The following is a 15,527-nucleotide window of genomic DNA, read 5'->3' as shown; positions in this document are numbered from 1 at the left end:
GTAATTATCTTATTTCGTTTGATCGAAGTCATAACCATAATGTTTTTTTTTGTAACCATAACCATAATGTTTGTGTCAGACTATTCAGCAAACCATGGCCATTGATTAAGCGGTACGGATGCTATAGTGTTTAATCGACTAAACCCGTTCCTTTCAACGTGCCGCTAGGGCGTGGACTAGCATGCGGATCGGTTAAGCGAACATTTCAACACCTAACCCGCGTCCAAACCCATCCGTGGCATTGAATCGAATTGAGCTCATCCTGGTCCGTGACCTGTCTGAATCCTGTTCAGGACAGCACGATTACATGCCTGTGCCGCTCTGCACCCTAAGGAATAGGCATGCAGCGATCTAGTAGGAGTGACCAGCAGCAGCAATCATCATTCAGGACAAAAGCTTGTGAAAAGCTGTGAAAGAAGGTGAGGATTGGTGTGCCCGCCTGACGAGCAATCCTTTGCATTCACGTCTTTTCAGGTTTCAGTAGATTGTCTCATGCCTGCCGATTCCACCAGAGATCAGAGATCAGTAGGCAGGCACGACCCAAAAGAAAAGGCCACCGCGTGGCTTCTCCGGTGAAGAAAGGCTGCCTAAAATTTCGAGTTCCGTCAGGCCCCCCCCCATGTCTGGTCATCATGGTAATTCCTGTTCCCCAAAAGGTCTACATTGGATGGTTATGTACTATGCTTTTGTGCCACCTTCTTCTGGTACTGGTAGAGTGGTAGTAACTTACGGCGGACGTCGAGCGTACACCGACTCTGACAGATTTCATTCAATATATGGTCAAGTGCCACGATAGAGATTGTTTAGTGTGTAATCGTACTAGTATTATTTTTGTGTAATTGCAGCTCCCTGACAATGCAAAGTTTCTTTCTAAGACCTCTCATCATCCCCTTCATGTCATCATGTGTAAACAAACTTGACCTACAGATCATGCGCTCGCTCGCAACCCTCCTTTTTCTTTTGTGCTGCGCTGCGCGTGTATGAAGCAAGCAGGCAGTGAGCTTTCCAGTTCACAAACAAAGCCTCGACACCTGGAACAGCTAAACTGATGCTACAAACCATATACAATACAAGCACCATCCAAAGCGAACAGGCAACCTTGTGTAGATGCATGGTTGGGCAATCATTCACTCACAAAACTAGGCCCCAACCAATCATTAGCGGTACCCCAACAGTTAATCCAAAGTAATCTCACTGTCTGTCCTGTCATCACGAAACAGAACGAAAGAGCTCCTCCAGTCGTCCGACCGCTGGAAACATGGTTCAGTTGTTTGTAGCTCGGATTCTCTCCGTGCGCGCGGTGCCGCCGGACGGCGACGGCGACGGCGAGGCGGCATGCGCGCGTGATGAGTACATAGCCCATTATAATTAGCCTGGTCCCTGCGGAAAAGAAAATGCAACGGCCGCGCGCGGCTGCCTGGTGGAGTGGTGGTGGTGCCGCGCTGGACGCCGCGGGAGTCATCGCTGTCGGATCAGGCGCAAATTGCAGCAGCCGGAGGAGGCCGGAGGCAGAGGAAGAGGGAGAGGCAGCGCGCGTCGACCGGTCTGACTCTGACGGGCCAATAAGTTGCAGGCAAACCCCCGCGATGGCGATCGAGTCAAATTCCCAACTCAATGCAGCTGATGGGTGTTTGGGGGTTGGATGTTGGAGCTGGAACTAGTGATATTTTTTTTTTGAGCGGGCAACTAGTGACATTTGCTCCACCAGGAAGAACACGCCCCTGGCACGGCGTCATCTTTGACGTAGATGCCACACCAAGTGATTACTTTGCATTTCGCAAAAAACAAAAATTCAGAGCAAATTTCACGAACTTGTCCCATTTTTGTCCACTGTTTTTCTTTCACGCTGATTGACTGACTGTTAGCTCCTGCAGCTGAAACCACACAAGACTCCCTAGCATTTCTATCTTCCATCAATCGTATTGTATCATATTGTATGTCTCCCCGGTCACTAACTGACTAGCAGTGTAATAGTAGTAAATTGTAGTCAAAAGAAAAGAAATCAAAATCCTTTTTTTTTTTGGCCTGGCCACCACTACAGTCTACAATTCTACTAATCATCAATCACCGCTCCCTGTCGTGGTTGCCCGGCGTCGGCGGCCCGTGCGCGTCGGCTTCCAGAGGCACGACGCCGGAGCCCTCCCTCCGGCTCTTGACCTTGATCAGCCCGTAGAGCTTCTTGAACTCCCTCATCGGCGGCGCGTCCTTGCCGAACACCCCACCTCCCGCCGGCGTCTCGTCGGCTTCCGTGGAGTCCGCGCTGGCGCGCGCCGACTGGTCCTCCCAGTGTGGCCCGGTCCCGGACCAGCTCGTGTTCCGCCTGGGCGGCGGCGCGCCTGCTGCTGATCCGGCGGACACGCGCTGGAGCTTGGTGATGACGTTGCGGAGCGCGCGGCTCGGGGAGCCGCGGTTGGCGAGCATGATCTCGCCGAGCTCGGCGGGGCTGAGGCGGGCGCCGGCGTGGTGGAAGCCCTCCTCCACCTGCGGGTAGAGCTTGTGGTCCTTGAGCCCCAGGTAGTTGCTGGCCAGCGTCTTGAAGGCCTCGAAGTCGCAGAGCGTGAAGTGGATGTGCACGTCCAGCCGCCCCGGCCGCACCACCGCCGCGTCCACGGCGTCCTTGCCCCCGCGCATCGTGAACACCATCACCCGCTCCTCGCCGCAGCACGAGGCGACGCCGTCCATGAAGCTCAGCACCCTCGCCGCCCGCGCCTCGCCGTCCGCGCCGGCGGCCTGCAGGTACCGGTCCAGGTCCTCGACCAGGATGAGCGACCGCGGGGTGGTGTGCAGGAGCAGCGCGCGGAGGTCGTCGCTGCCGGCGCGGGACAGGTCGATGTCGTAGACGTCGTAGCCCAGGAACCGCGCCATGGCCGCCGCGAACGTGGACTTGCCGGTGCCCGGCGGGCCGTAGAGGAGGTAGCTCCGGCGCCAGACGCGGCCGAGGCGGTGGTAGTAGGCGCGGCCCTTGAGGAAATTCTCGAGATCCGCGCGGACGCGGGCCTTGAGGTCCGGGTCCATGGCCACGGCGTCGAGCGTGGCCGGGTGCGTGAAGGGCGCCGACGCCCACCGCGGCGCGCCCGTGGCCCCGTCCACGCCGGTGTTGGCGAAGAGGCGCAGCTCGCGCCGGCGCTGCTCCATGTCGTCGGCGACGGACTCGACGTGCTGCAGGTAGGGGCGCAGCACGCGTGTCCGGTCGTGGCGGCGCACGCGCAGCACCAGGCGGCCGCCGTCGGCGGCGTTGGTCCACGCGAGGCGCGCGCCGAGGAACGAGTCCCGCGCGGTGTGGCCCGGGCCGAGGTGGAGCGAGAGTCCCCCGTTGGTCCTGGACGCGGACGAGAGCACGGAGGCGGCGTCGGCGTCCTCGAGGGACGGCAGCGCGGCCACGTACGCGGCGGCCTTGCGGAAGAGCGGGTTCTCGGCGCCGTCGCAGGCGAAGCGCGGCACCTCGTGGTACTGGTACGCCTGCGCCCACTCGTCGGCGCAGCGCCAGAGGCGGCGCAGCGCGTAGAGCGCCGACTTGTATGAGAGCAGCAGCCGCAGCGCCGCGAGCGCGAGGGCGGCGTAGGCGACGGCGCCGCCCAGGGCGCCAGCGCCGACGACACCGCTCGCGGCGAGCAGTGGCATGACGCCCTTTTGCCTGGTGTCGTGTGTGCGAGCCCTGCTGCTGCTCCTGTTGCCGAGACGAAGACAAGGGGCCTGCTGGGATTTTGAAGAAGAAGAAGAAGAAGAATTGATCGGAGGGGGTGGGCGGGCCACGGCGTCCTCGATCGCGCGGTCAAACAATGTGGGGGACTGACTTGGATAGAAAAACAAAGGCAGCGGCAAATCCAGGCAGCCAGCGTGCGTTTCATATATCTATATCATTAAGGTTTCAGACTTTCAGCTCCACACGGGCTTGTTTGATTTTTTTCTTTTAAATGGTATGCTCAAATTGACACACAAATGTGATGTTGTAATTTGGTGGAATGAGTTGGAGAGGAAGGAGTTGTATCTATTCTAACCGGCCTACAACTAGAATAGAGATGGTGGATACGTTTGTCAGGGATCGGATTATATTAGTGGCAAACATACCTTTGGTTGTTCTACCTAATAATGGTCTTGATGATGTGGTGTAGTTCCTAGTAGGAGTACTACAGTTTAACATGCAGTTCTGAATGGGTGCCTGCTTATCACCTTAAGATTTTTTTTTTCCGTATCAAACATGGATGGAAAGAAAAATCTGATGAGTAATTACAGATATGTGGAGAACACAGTTGGACGAAAACATCCAGTGACAGCAAACCGTACCCTGTCACTTTAATTTGGAACGCATGAATTTCCCTCGCTATCTTCTAATTCCCGTCTGATTTTAATCTACTCCGATCCGTCCGTTTGAAAAGAAAAAAAAAACTTGGTTTGCTTTGCCAGTACAAAGCCTATTTATTTCATTCTCTCCAGTATGCTTCTTTATTTGGTTTGGTATCTTGGTTTATGTACAGTACAGGGCAAATTATTAATTCCTTCTAGTAGCACGGGTGTATATATGAACTAGAAAGTCAAGGAGCATGTCATTTGTTTTTCATGGGAGACCTGGTGATGGATTGGAGGCACGTGCCGTCCAGGTGTTATGAGACTTGGCAAGCTTCAAACAAGTCTGGCTGCTGGTCAGACTGGAACTCTTCTTGGGTCGCCTGCCGCATGGATTCTTCAACATTTTTCTTTGATTCGTGTTCACTACTAGGGACTGCTTGCGATGGTTGTGCACGGCAGCAATTATTCCGAACCAAACAGTTGCATGCAGTCAAGTGTGACCTGTTCCGGCACCTGTCCACATTTGCCAGCAGTTTCGGATGGTTGTGGGGCTTCAAGGTGACAGTGGTATTTGCAGCTACTAGTAGTAGCATCTCTCAAGAGTGCAGAAAGCAGATGTATGGAAATGGAACAACCTGTCGTCCATCCCTTGTACAGGAATTGCCAATTGATCCACATCAGATACGAAAAGAAATTAAGGACATTCAAAGAAAGAAAGAAAAAACTGAATACGGTGGTATCGATCATATGACATAGCTAGACATGAGGACGTTATGATGGATGGAGTAGTCAACCGCATGCCTTTTGGTATCAGGAATGAGCCGGACGTCTCCAATGCATGATATGTACTATTCTTGACTTTATGCAATGCATTGACATTGCACATCTAGATGACAGCGAGACATACACAGCTAGAAAATTGGCTATTTGTACCGGTCATGGGACTTTGTTTGTAACCGGTATCAGTTGACCGGTACTAAATGCAGGATACTTTAATACCGGTCACAGCAACCGGTACTAAATCCACCACCCAAAGAAGAAAACATACAAGCAATTGTGAGAATTTGAACTTATGACCTCAGGCCTTGCGTGTAACTTTCTTTGTCATCTCACATATACATCACATGTGACTATGTGCGAGATATTTTCTTTTTAAATAAGCCGTGAAGGCCTATTTGTACCGAGCCAAGGCGTCGACCGGTACTAAATGTTACCCTTTAATACCGGTCGGTGTCATTGACCGGTACTAAATGACCGCGCCATTTTAGTACCGGACCAAAACACCAACCGGTACTAAAAGATGACTTTTAGTACCGGCTGGTGTTATGGTCTTGTACTAAATGGCATCAGGGGGCGTCAAAATTTAGAGCCGGTACTAAATGCACCCTCCAGATCATTTAGTACCGGTCCTAAATGCGACCAGTATTAACGCTGCCATTGACATTCTGGACGTTGTCAAAGGCGGCGGCGGCGGCGCAAGACCAGGGCGCCGGGGATCGGCCGGCGGCCGGCGAGCTAGTCAGCCAGCCCCAGGAATTGAAGTTGCAATCGCCGTCGGCCCTTATGGGGTAGCTTGCCCCCCGGTTATTACTAGTGATTAATAAATAAAACTCGGCATCTTGCATATATGATCGATCGGAAGGGAAGCCAGCCGGCGGCCGGGACCATCAATCACGCATCTTCGGCCATGCATGCCCCGCACGGCGTTGCATGTTTTATTAGTGCGCGCCGCCCTCCGATCCCGGGTCCACCGGCCCTCCGCTTAATTCCGCGCATAATCATCGATCTACAGATCACAGTACTCGAGCTGTGATTTAAAACTGCAAAACATGACAGCTACATAGCAGAGTCTGATTTCCACCCACAAATGTACTATTGCAAAGTTCGATTTTTAATCTCTAACTACAAAATCGAATAGTAGATATTATCCAACTATTAAAATCGGGCAAATTTGGCCCTGATTTCGAAGATGGTTGTGTATTTTAAAAACAAACTAAAATTTTTAATTAGATTTAAAAAAATCAAAACTAATTCATTTTCAATCAAAAATATAAAACTACTATAAAAAAATTTCAAAAAATGTAACCTTTCTATTACTGCTCTATTTGAATATTAGTTATTCAAAAATAATAGGCATAATTGCAAACAAGCAAATGTTATGAACATAAAAAAAATTAGGTCTAAATAACTGACAAGTATCGTGCCAATAGATTAGTTATATTTTTAGAAAACTTTCGGTACCTGTTTCGTATTTTTTTATTTAAAATAAATTAATAACGAATTTTGTAGTTTAAATTTGAATATTTTTAATTCTCACAAAATGGAAAACCACCTTTTAAACCATCTAAGGGTCAAATTTGCTCGATTTCAACATTCGGATAGCCTCCGTTATTTGATTCCGTAGTTCAAAGTTAAATATTGGAGTTTTGTGATAGTTCGAGGGTGTAAACTAGATCTTTCTCTTATTTTAATTAGATTCTCTTATAGACCAGCTGATGATGACTAGTAGCATGCCGTGTGAAAAAAAAGCAACAACTCCAACAATATATAACCCTGCGCTACAACTACATTGGCGAATTTCAAGAACGCGTGGTTGGAATTCCCCGGTCAGCTTTTAATTTGGTCTAAGATAAAATTCCCTAGTCAGATAAAGCAGTTGGAACGGCTTTATTTTTCGCAAGGTCAGCAAAGAATCTTCGGCGCGTGGAGTGGATGGTTTAATTTTGCAAAGACATCTAGAACGCCGCCGCGGCACAACCGCGTTTTGATTGACACGACTGCCGCCAAGATGGCAAGGGTTGCTGTCGCGAGGGCACACGGCCGGCGTCAAGGTATCCCTCGCTAACTGCCATGGAGCGCCAGCCACCAACGGAATTGGATAGACTACCCCCCCCCCCCCCCCCCCCCCCCGTCAGTGTGACAGTGACACAGGGGAGAAAAGGAAAAGGGCACAACAAAGGGGCTTTGCTTGCTGATACTCCCTCCTTCCCCGTTTATAAGGCATGGTGGAACATGACACGGTCTTCTAAACAATACTTTGACTATTTATTTATCATATATTATATCACTTTTGATTATAAACTTATAATCATTGTAAACTATGTTTGATTATGAATCCAATCATATGAAATTTGCATTATAAAAATAAAAATTTAATAGTCAAATTATTGGTCAAAGATGAGAAGATTTGAATCTTGATATACGTGTATGCCTTATAAACGGGGAAGGAGGGAGTAATTAAGATAGATGCTTTCATTGATCAAGCTGAGATGCTAGCTGCAACATACATACATACATACATACATACATGCATGCATGCATGCATGCATGCGCTGATGGAGTGAGTATACGGCATAGCCATCTCCATCCTCGTGTAGTCAGAACAGATTGCGAAAGACGCCCATGCGAAGTGAGATGCGTCTTTCGGCCCTGTAGTAGTATGGGCCGTCTTCTATTCTGTTCTTGTCACGGTTTTCTTGGGCCGCGGCCATTTGAAGGTAAAGCTTTAAATTTGAAGGTAAAGGTGTCAGAAACTTGCATGCACTTGAGGTCTGTCTGAATATGATGATGGTTGGATCGGTTCGGTTCTTCCGATTTGTAATGTTTTATCCATCCTCCGTGCAGGAGTGCTTCCATTCCGTTGGTTGGGACCACCGAGAGGAACCCATCATCCCCCCATGGAGTCAGCCCGCCTGCTCATACCGGCCGCAAACCCAAATGATGGACAGATTACGGATAGAGCTACAGGGGGTGTTCGGCTGATCCGAAAGCCGGCTGATTTCGGCTGATTTAATAGTATTCTGTGAGAGAAAACAAGCCGAAACAAGCCGGGACAAGACAAGCGAACAGGCAGTCATGAGGAAGTTAAGGGGTGCTGCCGACAGGTATCGCGAAAGGTCGAGAATCTCCGACTCGACTCTGCCTGACTGTGCTTCATTTTGATCGTCGATGCAAGATCCGACGGTGCTAAAATAGCAGTGCCCAATCTACTGCTGGGTGGTGCTGCTTTCGTTCTTTAGAGATTGGTCCGTCTGGAATTCCGGCACGGTTTGACTCCATAGCGATAGAGTGGCCTACGGCCTACCATATAGTTAGCATACCAGCTACATATCCATACTATATATGCTATGGGTATGGGTGAAAACTATATGTATATATTACACATTATCATGCTAAACATATCTTATATAAGTATATGATCATATACTAAGCGCTATTTATTCTATTTCTTATATATCATTAAAAGAGTAATAATATCTGAAATAGGGTTAAAACATGAAAGATATGAGTTTCTAAATTTTGGAAAGATTTCTATAAAGAATAGGACCGTGAGTTGATTCATGTAAAAGTCAAAGCCTTTTATTTAAAAACCTAGAGCAAGCGGTTGACATGTTTTTTTTTTTGGTATGGACGGATCCCTGACGCATGGGCCGATCACACGCGTTAGTGTAAATCATGTACTAGTTTCTTTATTCGATTCGGATAAACTGACAGAACAAAAACAAACCGTACGAGCGTAACAAGGTGGGCGGGAGGTTGACCCAATAGGCAAAACTCACCAAAGATTGCTTGCATGCTTTAGAATTAAGGAAATAAACTAGTAATAGATAGCTATGCACAGGACGACTATTAACAAAGACACTCTATTAGTAGTAATCGAGTCTATACCACATATAGTTGCTACAGTAATCAGCCGCTGCAGTTTACACCCTCTCACAAAAACAGCTGCTACAGTAACAGCCGGGGCAAAACCACCAGCCGAACAGGCTGTAAGACGATGTGGATTTGACCTCCCTTTACTACTGCTCAAAAAAAATCACCCTTTACTTGTCCGGGCATGCACCGGCGGCCGTCAGGTTTGGGTACAGTACAATCATCGGCACGCCATGGGCCTAGCATCGCATCCCAAGGGCCGACGCAAACTATATGAATGCATTAATTCCCCCGTGACAGAGAGTGAGCAGTGCTGCCAAGGTAGATCCGCCAGCCAACCGCGCCCTCGGTGGTATCTTGGCTGCGCCGACACGCAGTCCAGGTGCCCCACGAACCCTATGGCAACTGCAATACCTAACCTTCATGTAGAACAGCCACAATTAGGCTAATACTAAACAAGCTCTTTGATTGGCTTCTGTTTTTAGAAGAAAAAATAGGTCCAAAAGTCCAACCAAATACACTTGAGGTTGGTGCTGATTTACTGTGATAGAAAAATACTGCTGGTTATCTGGTGGCTGGTGCTAATTTGGTGTGGGCCGCTGCCGACAAACCAGCAGAATAAGATTCGCAGCAAACCCAAGGGAACCAAACAAAATCCCTGCACCAACCTGATGAAATCCCTGCACCAACCTGATGAAATGAAATCACACCCACCCACCACGGGACCCCAAGCACACGCCCACGTTGGCGGGGGCAGGCAGTGGCGCACCCCAACAGGCTAGCAGGGTGCGGGTGCGGCCCGGCCGAAGATTTGGCGCAACCACACTGCCACTCCACTGCCAGACGAAGAATTTTCACGCGCACTCTGCTCGCTCTGCACACAAGAGAGAGGCGAGGCGCGCACCACACCACACCAGGAATCATCCAATCCCCGGCCTGGCACCGGCCGTATAAATCGACGCCAACCAGTCGCACCGCCACCGATCCATCTCCCCCTCCCTCCCCGACCGCCGGCGCCGGCAATGGAGGTGTTCTACTACGTCGTCTTCGGCGCGCTCGCCGCCGTCGTGGCGGGGCTCGAGCTCGGCAAGAGCGGCAAGGACCGCGTCGCCACCACCTCCGCCTTCAACTCCTTCAAGAACAACTACGTCCTCGTCTACTCCCTCATGATGTGTTCGTAACGTCGTCCCTCCCTCTCTTCCTTGGTTTAGATTAGATAGATTGATAGATCTGCGAATGAATCAATGCCCTGCCCTGCCCTCCCCTGCCCTTGGGGGATTCGTCAATTTGTGCAGCCGGGGATTGGCTGCAGGGGCCCTACGTCTACTACCTCTACCGCCAGTACGGCTTCGACAAGGGCGACATCGGCCGCCTCTTCATCGCCGGCTTCGGATCCTCCATGCTCTTCGGCACCATCGTCGGCTCCCTCGCCGACAAGCAGTACGTCTGCGCGCCCTCTCTCTCCGATTTCCCCCCAATTCTTCCGATCAAGGGAATGTGCCTTTAAATTCTTCAATTCACCTGACGAATGAATCCGCCCCGCCCTCCTCCAGGGGCCGCAAGAGGGCCTGCATCACCTACTGCATCAGCTACATCCTCAGCTGCATCACCAAGCACTCGCCCGAGTACAGGATCCTCATGATCGGCCGCATTCTCGGCGGCATCGCCACCTCCCTGCTCTTCTCCGCCTTCGAGTCCTGGCTCGTCGCCGAGCACAACAAGGTACACTAATCAGTGCCCCAGATCTATCCCTGCCTGCCTCTCACTGTCGGTCTACCTAGCCCAATTGAATTACTGATGCTTTAATTCAAAGGATCTCTTTTCTTGCTCCTCTATCCAGAAGCCACATAGTAGCAGTTGTACAAAATATAGGCGTATGTGGAATGTGTTTATCTTGTGCAATGCTTATTCCATATCCTTGTCGTGAATAAATTACTAGCGTGGGAGCACCCTTTGGATTCATCCACATGCTTGTCCTCCAAGCCAGCTAAGAGTATTGGATCCTGTATGTTTGACTGCTAATGCAATAGGGCACTTATAAAATCAACTGACGTAGTACCGTACTCCCTTCTTCCATTTTTATAAGGCACAGTATAACATGATACAATCTTCCAAATAACATTTTAATCATTCATTTATCATATCACTTATGGTTATAAACTGAAAAGACTGAAATCTTGCTGGATGCAAGCTCGAGTCCATCAATGTCCAATGTTATGTTTGGTTTCTGCTTGCAATTTGTGTCGGTGGATCAGGTGGTTGACATCTGACATGGCCAAGAGGGTGAGCATTTAACAAGCATGGCCCAGTCTTTTTGAGAATTGTCCTTTTATTCTGCCCTGTCCTGTCGGCATTAGTCTCACTCACTTAATAATTAATTAATTATCAATAGAATCCAAGGGTAGCACAGTATCTGCTGCCTGTGATACAAAACGCCATGTTCTTCCACATGTGACAAACTCTACCAACATGTAATCTTACATTTGTGAACTCTGGGGTTGGACATATTGCTTTACATCATGTATTATATATGCATAAGCAATGCCCATGTTTGCCATTTCTTTTTACGCAAACCGGCGGGGAGGCCCTTTCTGAATGTGAGTATTTACCCTGCTCTTGTGTTTTACAGAGAGGTTTTGATCCGCAATGGCTGTCCATCACATTCTCCAAGGCTATCTTCCTTGGGAATGGCTTAGTTGCCATTGTATCTGGCCTATTTGCAAACCTTCTTGCTGAAAACTTGGGTTTCGGTCCTGTGGCTCCTTTCGATGCGGCTGCATGCTTCCTGGCGATCGGGATGGCTATCATAATGTCATCATGGAGTGAAAACTATGGAGATACATCTGAAAGCAAGGACCTCATGGCCCAGTTCAAGGTTGCAGCAAAGGCAATTGCTTCAGGTACGATTAACTCATTCATCATCAGACTGCAGAAGAATGAAATGTGTACGGAACTGACGTTCCTTTCTAACATTGTCCACTCAGATGAAAAGATTGCATTGCTGGGCGCCATACAGTCATTGTTTGAGGGCTCAATGTACACTTTTGTCTTCCTATGGACTCCAGCGTTGAGCCCAAATGAAGAAGACATTCCTCATGGTTTTATCTTCGCTACATTCATGCTATCATCCATGTTGGGTAGCTCAATTGCGTCACGCCTGTTAGCCCGGAAGCTTAAGGTTGAGGGTTACATGCAGATTGTGTTTTCAATATCAGCTGTTACCCTTGTGCTCCCTGTTGTCACCAACGTAAGATCATAAGTCATTACTCACTACTACTGCTTGTTTATCCTCCGTTCCTGAAACACAGCTAATATTCTATTTGTTTGGTAATATCTGAACAGTTTTTAGTGCCACCATCTTCTGTGAAAGGAGGTAGCATATCATTTGGAGGCTGTCTTCAGCTTCTCGGTTTCTGCACCTTCGAGGCATGTGTTGGCATATTCTGGCCATCAATCATGAAGATGAGATCACAGTACATTCCTGAGGAGGCAAGGAGTACGATCATGAATTTCTTCCGTATTCCACTGAACCTGTTTGTTTGCGTGGTGCTTTACAATGTAAGCAGAAGTTCTTTACTTATCCAACTATTCTCGCCTGCTGTAATTCTGTAGGAACGAGCTACACGGAGATTTCAGCATAGTAGTAACACTTCACTTGTGTAAACTGTATTTGCAGGTGAATGCATTCCCTATCACTGTCATGTTTGGAATGTGTTCTATCTTCCTCTTCATGGCAGTGATCTTGCAGAGACGGCTGATGGTTGTTTCTGACCTACACAAATCATCTACAAGTATGCTAAGTCCCTTCTTCTATTCCAGCAATCCAGCACTAATGAAGGCTTAAGTTGTTTGTTCTCTCTGATCGAGATATTCAGATATTCTGTTTATTTCGTTGCTAACCATGGTGCAACATTCCTTGCAGAAGCACAAGAAATGATCGGGGAAGATGAGCCACTAAATCCTTAGATGATGTCAACAGAATCATACATGACACAAGTCAGATATGAAGACGGCATCCATACTGCAATTCATTTCCACCTGTGGAATAAGATGAAAACCCTGTAGTAGAGTCCGGTTGTTTTCGTTTGTAGTTTCATTTCTGTAGTGTAGATTTGACCAGGCTGTTAGTCTCCACCAACTTGGATCTACTTGTATCCATAGGGCAACATATAGTTCAGCAAGCATTGAGCTATTCCTGTGTCCCGAGATTAGATGAGTTGGTGAATCGATATGAGCTCTTCGCATTGTCGTTTCTTGCTATTATTTCAAGTGTGACGCTGTCCGATTTAGACGATATGATACGTACTCTAGAAAGCTATATTACTGCATATGATAGCAATGGTGATCGATTTATTGTAGAAGAAAAATCTGCTGTATCTTCAAATTACCTGTAATGTCAGACGAGATAGTTATACCTAGTTGCGATGGTTTTGTTTGTTAATTCTTCTGCGTGTCACTTTTTTGAAGTTCCTGACAAAGCCATGTTTGGCATGGCTACAGTTTTAAGACCATAGTCTCCATTACGGCTTCGAAGTTGAAAGGCTCAGCCTCGAGAGCTTGTTTGAATTGCAGGGAGAGTTCTGAATCCCTGATGAAGCAATGCAACACCAGTGGGACAGAAAAAATGCCCAGAAAGCAGCAGAGCCCAAACATTTGATGCAGTACAGATCAACAGAATGGATCAGAAAACAGTCGAGCTTGCTTAACCAGCTTGCCTATCTGTCTCGTTAGGAAATCAACAACATTGGCATAACGGCATCTTTTCAAAAAAAAAACATTGGCATAACGGTAACTGCAATAGTTACTTGCAGGCGTACGGTGATCAACTGCAATCTGAAATCAACCCAGACCGACTTCCACCGTGAAATCAACCAAAACCACACGAGGCTAAAATAAACTGGTGCTGAAATACATCAACTGCGGCACAGTTCTACTGCTGAAATAGGGGTGATGAAGACTTGTACAGAAAGCTCTTATGGCAACAGCACCTCCCAAATCAAGTCCAATCCAATGGGTTTCTTTTCTCAAATGGAACAATGTAATGGTCAGCGCAGAATACTGATATATCATGTGAAACATCACATCACTATTTTACCATATTCAGAACATCTGGATATATTTGCAGGTGCAGTAAGAATGGCCAGGATCCAAAATGGGGGGAGAAAAAAAGGGGGAGGGGGTCATAGTTATGAAACACTTCTCGAATGATGTCTTGTCACCTGAATGACTTGCTAGTTGCTACCAAAGTACCAAACCGTGCATAAACTCATGTACAACATTGCTTCCTTAAACATTCACTGACAGATCAAAACATGCCCTTTTCATAAACAATCGTTAGGCAAGCCATTTCATCTCTCGAGAGTAGAGAGAAACAAAAAACAGTGATAATCTAGGAAAAACTACACTACACTGAAAGTTACATTTCACAATGTCATGGGTTTCTCCAGCATAATGCAAATGCAGTATTATTTTGTCGATACCAGCTAGCTAATGTTACATTGCAAGGCAGACCAAAAATTTTCTGATCTGATCCGATCAGATGGTTTACATATAACAGCATAGGACTGTCAATATATAGAGTAGAAATGTTGAGAAGAACATCACTCTTCTCAATCAAATATTAACCAGCAGAACAAGAAACGAAGAAATGACATCATCGCGACGAATTGATTGATTGATCACAGCAGAGAGAGTACCGTACGGAGGCATCAGAGGGCGGGCACGTATCTCTTGCCAACCTGCTTGGCGGCCGCGTCGGCGCCGGCGAGAACCCCTCCAACGGCGCCCGCGACGGCGGCTGAGCGCGGCCCGTTGGCGGCCCGGAAGAGCGCGCCGGTGCCTAGCCCTGCCGCGACGCTATTGATCCAGTCGTCGCGGTCGCGGGCAGCGACCATGGCGCTCTCGATCCCGGCGTACATGAGGCCTATGACCCCGAGTGTGTTGCCGAAGCGGCGGCCCGAGCTCCCGCAGGAGTTGAGGACACGGTTGGCCCGGATCTTGGCGGGCTCGCCGGGCTCTGCGCCCCGCGCGGCGTCGCGGAGCCCCAGCGCGGCCCCGGCCACGGCGCCGCCCAGGTAGCCGATACCTGTGTAGTAGGTGAGGTTCTCGCCCCAGGAGCGGCGCTGCGCGATGGCCTCCTCCTGGAAGAGGAACTCCGGGGAGGTGGGCAGGTCGTAGAGCTGCTTGTAGGGGATGTTGAGGTCCTGGTACGGGTTGTAGAGGCGGCGGCCGGAGTCGTCGCGGCGGTCGTCAGATCCCGACGGGAACAGCCGCGGATCGGCCATGGCGGAATGCGGCGGCGGCGGCGTGGGAGGCAAGAAAGAAATGGGGGGAGGGTTTGGGTTTGGGTGGGTCACCAAGCAGCCCGGGCCTCGCCGTGTATATTTGTGAAGAGGTCCCCGTGCCGTCTGATATTTATGCTCCACGAGGCCCTTGACGCCGCCGTCGTTGCAATTAGTGGGCTGGGCTCTTCCCCCCTCTTTTGTCGCTGGTACAGCCCATCATAGATAGGCATAGCCCTTGACAGAAACAGAAATCACCAAGCGATCTGTACTTTCTACGGTTAGCTGGTCTCTCTTCATTAAAAT

The 15,527-nt window shown here is 49.0% G+C and overlaps 3 protein-coding genes across 3 annotated transcripts; 1 reads left to right on the top strand and 2 right to left on the bottom strand.

The window, feature by feature from the left end:
• Nucleotides 1-1,791: 1,791 nt before the first annotated feature.
• LOC120647577 (AAA-ATPase At2g46620-like) lies at nt 1,792-3,973 on the bottom strand. The gene has a single exon (XM_039924408.1). The coding sequence runs from the start codon at nt 3,619-3,621 to the stop codon at nt 2,065-2,067; it is 1,557 nt and encodes a 518-aa protein (XP_039780342.1). The 5' UTR covers nt 3,622-3,973; the 3' UTR covers nt 1,792-2,064.
• Nucleotides 3,974-9,674: 5,701 nt separating this feature from the next.
• LOC120647576 (molybdate-anion transporter-like) lies at nt 9,675-13,358 on the top strand. The gene is made up of 8 exons (XM_039924407.1): nt 9,675-10,113; nt 10,236-10,380; nt 10,494-10,662; nt 11,570-11,840; nt 11,925-12,187; nt 12,283-12,498; nt 12,617-12,731; nt 12,863-13,358. Exons 1-8 carry the CDS (start codon nt 9,963-9,965, stop codon nt 12,904-12,906), a joined length of 1,374 nt encoding a protein of 457 aa, XP_039780341.1. The 5' UTR covers nt 9,675-9,962; the 3' UTR covers nt 12,907-13,358.
• Nucleotides 13,359-14,238: 880 nt separating this feature from the next.
• LOC120647575 (mitochondrial import inner membrane translocase subunit TIM23-2-like) lies at nt 14,239-15,313 on the bottom strand. Its single transcript, XM_039924406.1, has one exon. The coding sequence runs from the start codon at nt 15,222-15,224 to the stop codon at nt 14,649-14,651; it is 576 nt and encodes a 191-aa protein (XP_039780340.1). The 5' UTR covers nt 15,225-15,313; the 3' UTR covers nt 14,239-14,648.
• Between the last annotated feature and the right edge of the window lie 214 nt (nt 15,314-15,527).

The sequence above is a fragment of the Panicum virgatum genome, chromosome 9K (assembly GCF_016808335.1).
Source record: "Panicum virgatum strain AP13 chromosome 9K, P.virgatum_v5, whole genome shotgun sequence".
Taxonomy (NCBI): domain Eukaryota; kingdom Viridiplantae; phylum Streptophyta; class Magnoliopsida; order Poales; family Poaceae; genus Panicum; species Panicum virgatum.
The sequence above is the reverse complement of the archived record's forward strand: the minus strand, read 5'-3'. Positions and strand labels throughout refer to the sequence as shown.

Coding starts and splice junctions, on each gene's coding strand:
- LOC120647577 (XM_039924408.1), bottom strand. CDS start 3,621: ATGCCACTGCTCGCCGCGAGCGGTGTCGTCGGCGCTGGCGCCCTGGGC.
- LOC120647576 (XM_039924407.1), top strand. CDS start 9,963: ATGGAGGTGTTCTACTACGTCGTCTTCGGCGCGCTCGCCGCCGTCGTG. Junction 10,663..11,569: donor TCGTCGCCGAGCACAACAAG/GTACACTAATCA, acceptor TGTGTTTTACAG/AGAGGTTTTGATCCGCAATG. Junction 12,188..12,282: donor TGCTCCCTGTTGTCACCAAC/GTAAGATCATAA, acceptor ATATCTGAACAG/TTTTTAGTGCCACCATCTTC.
- LOC120647575 (XM_039924406.1), bottom strand. CDS start 15,224: ATGGCCGATCCGCGGCTGTTCCCGTCGGGATCTGACGACCGCCGCGAC.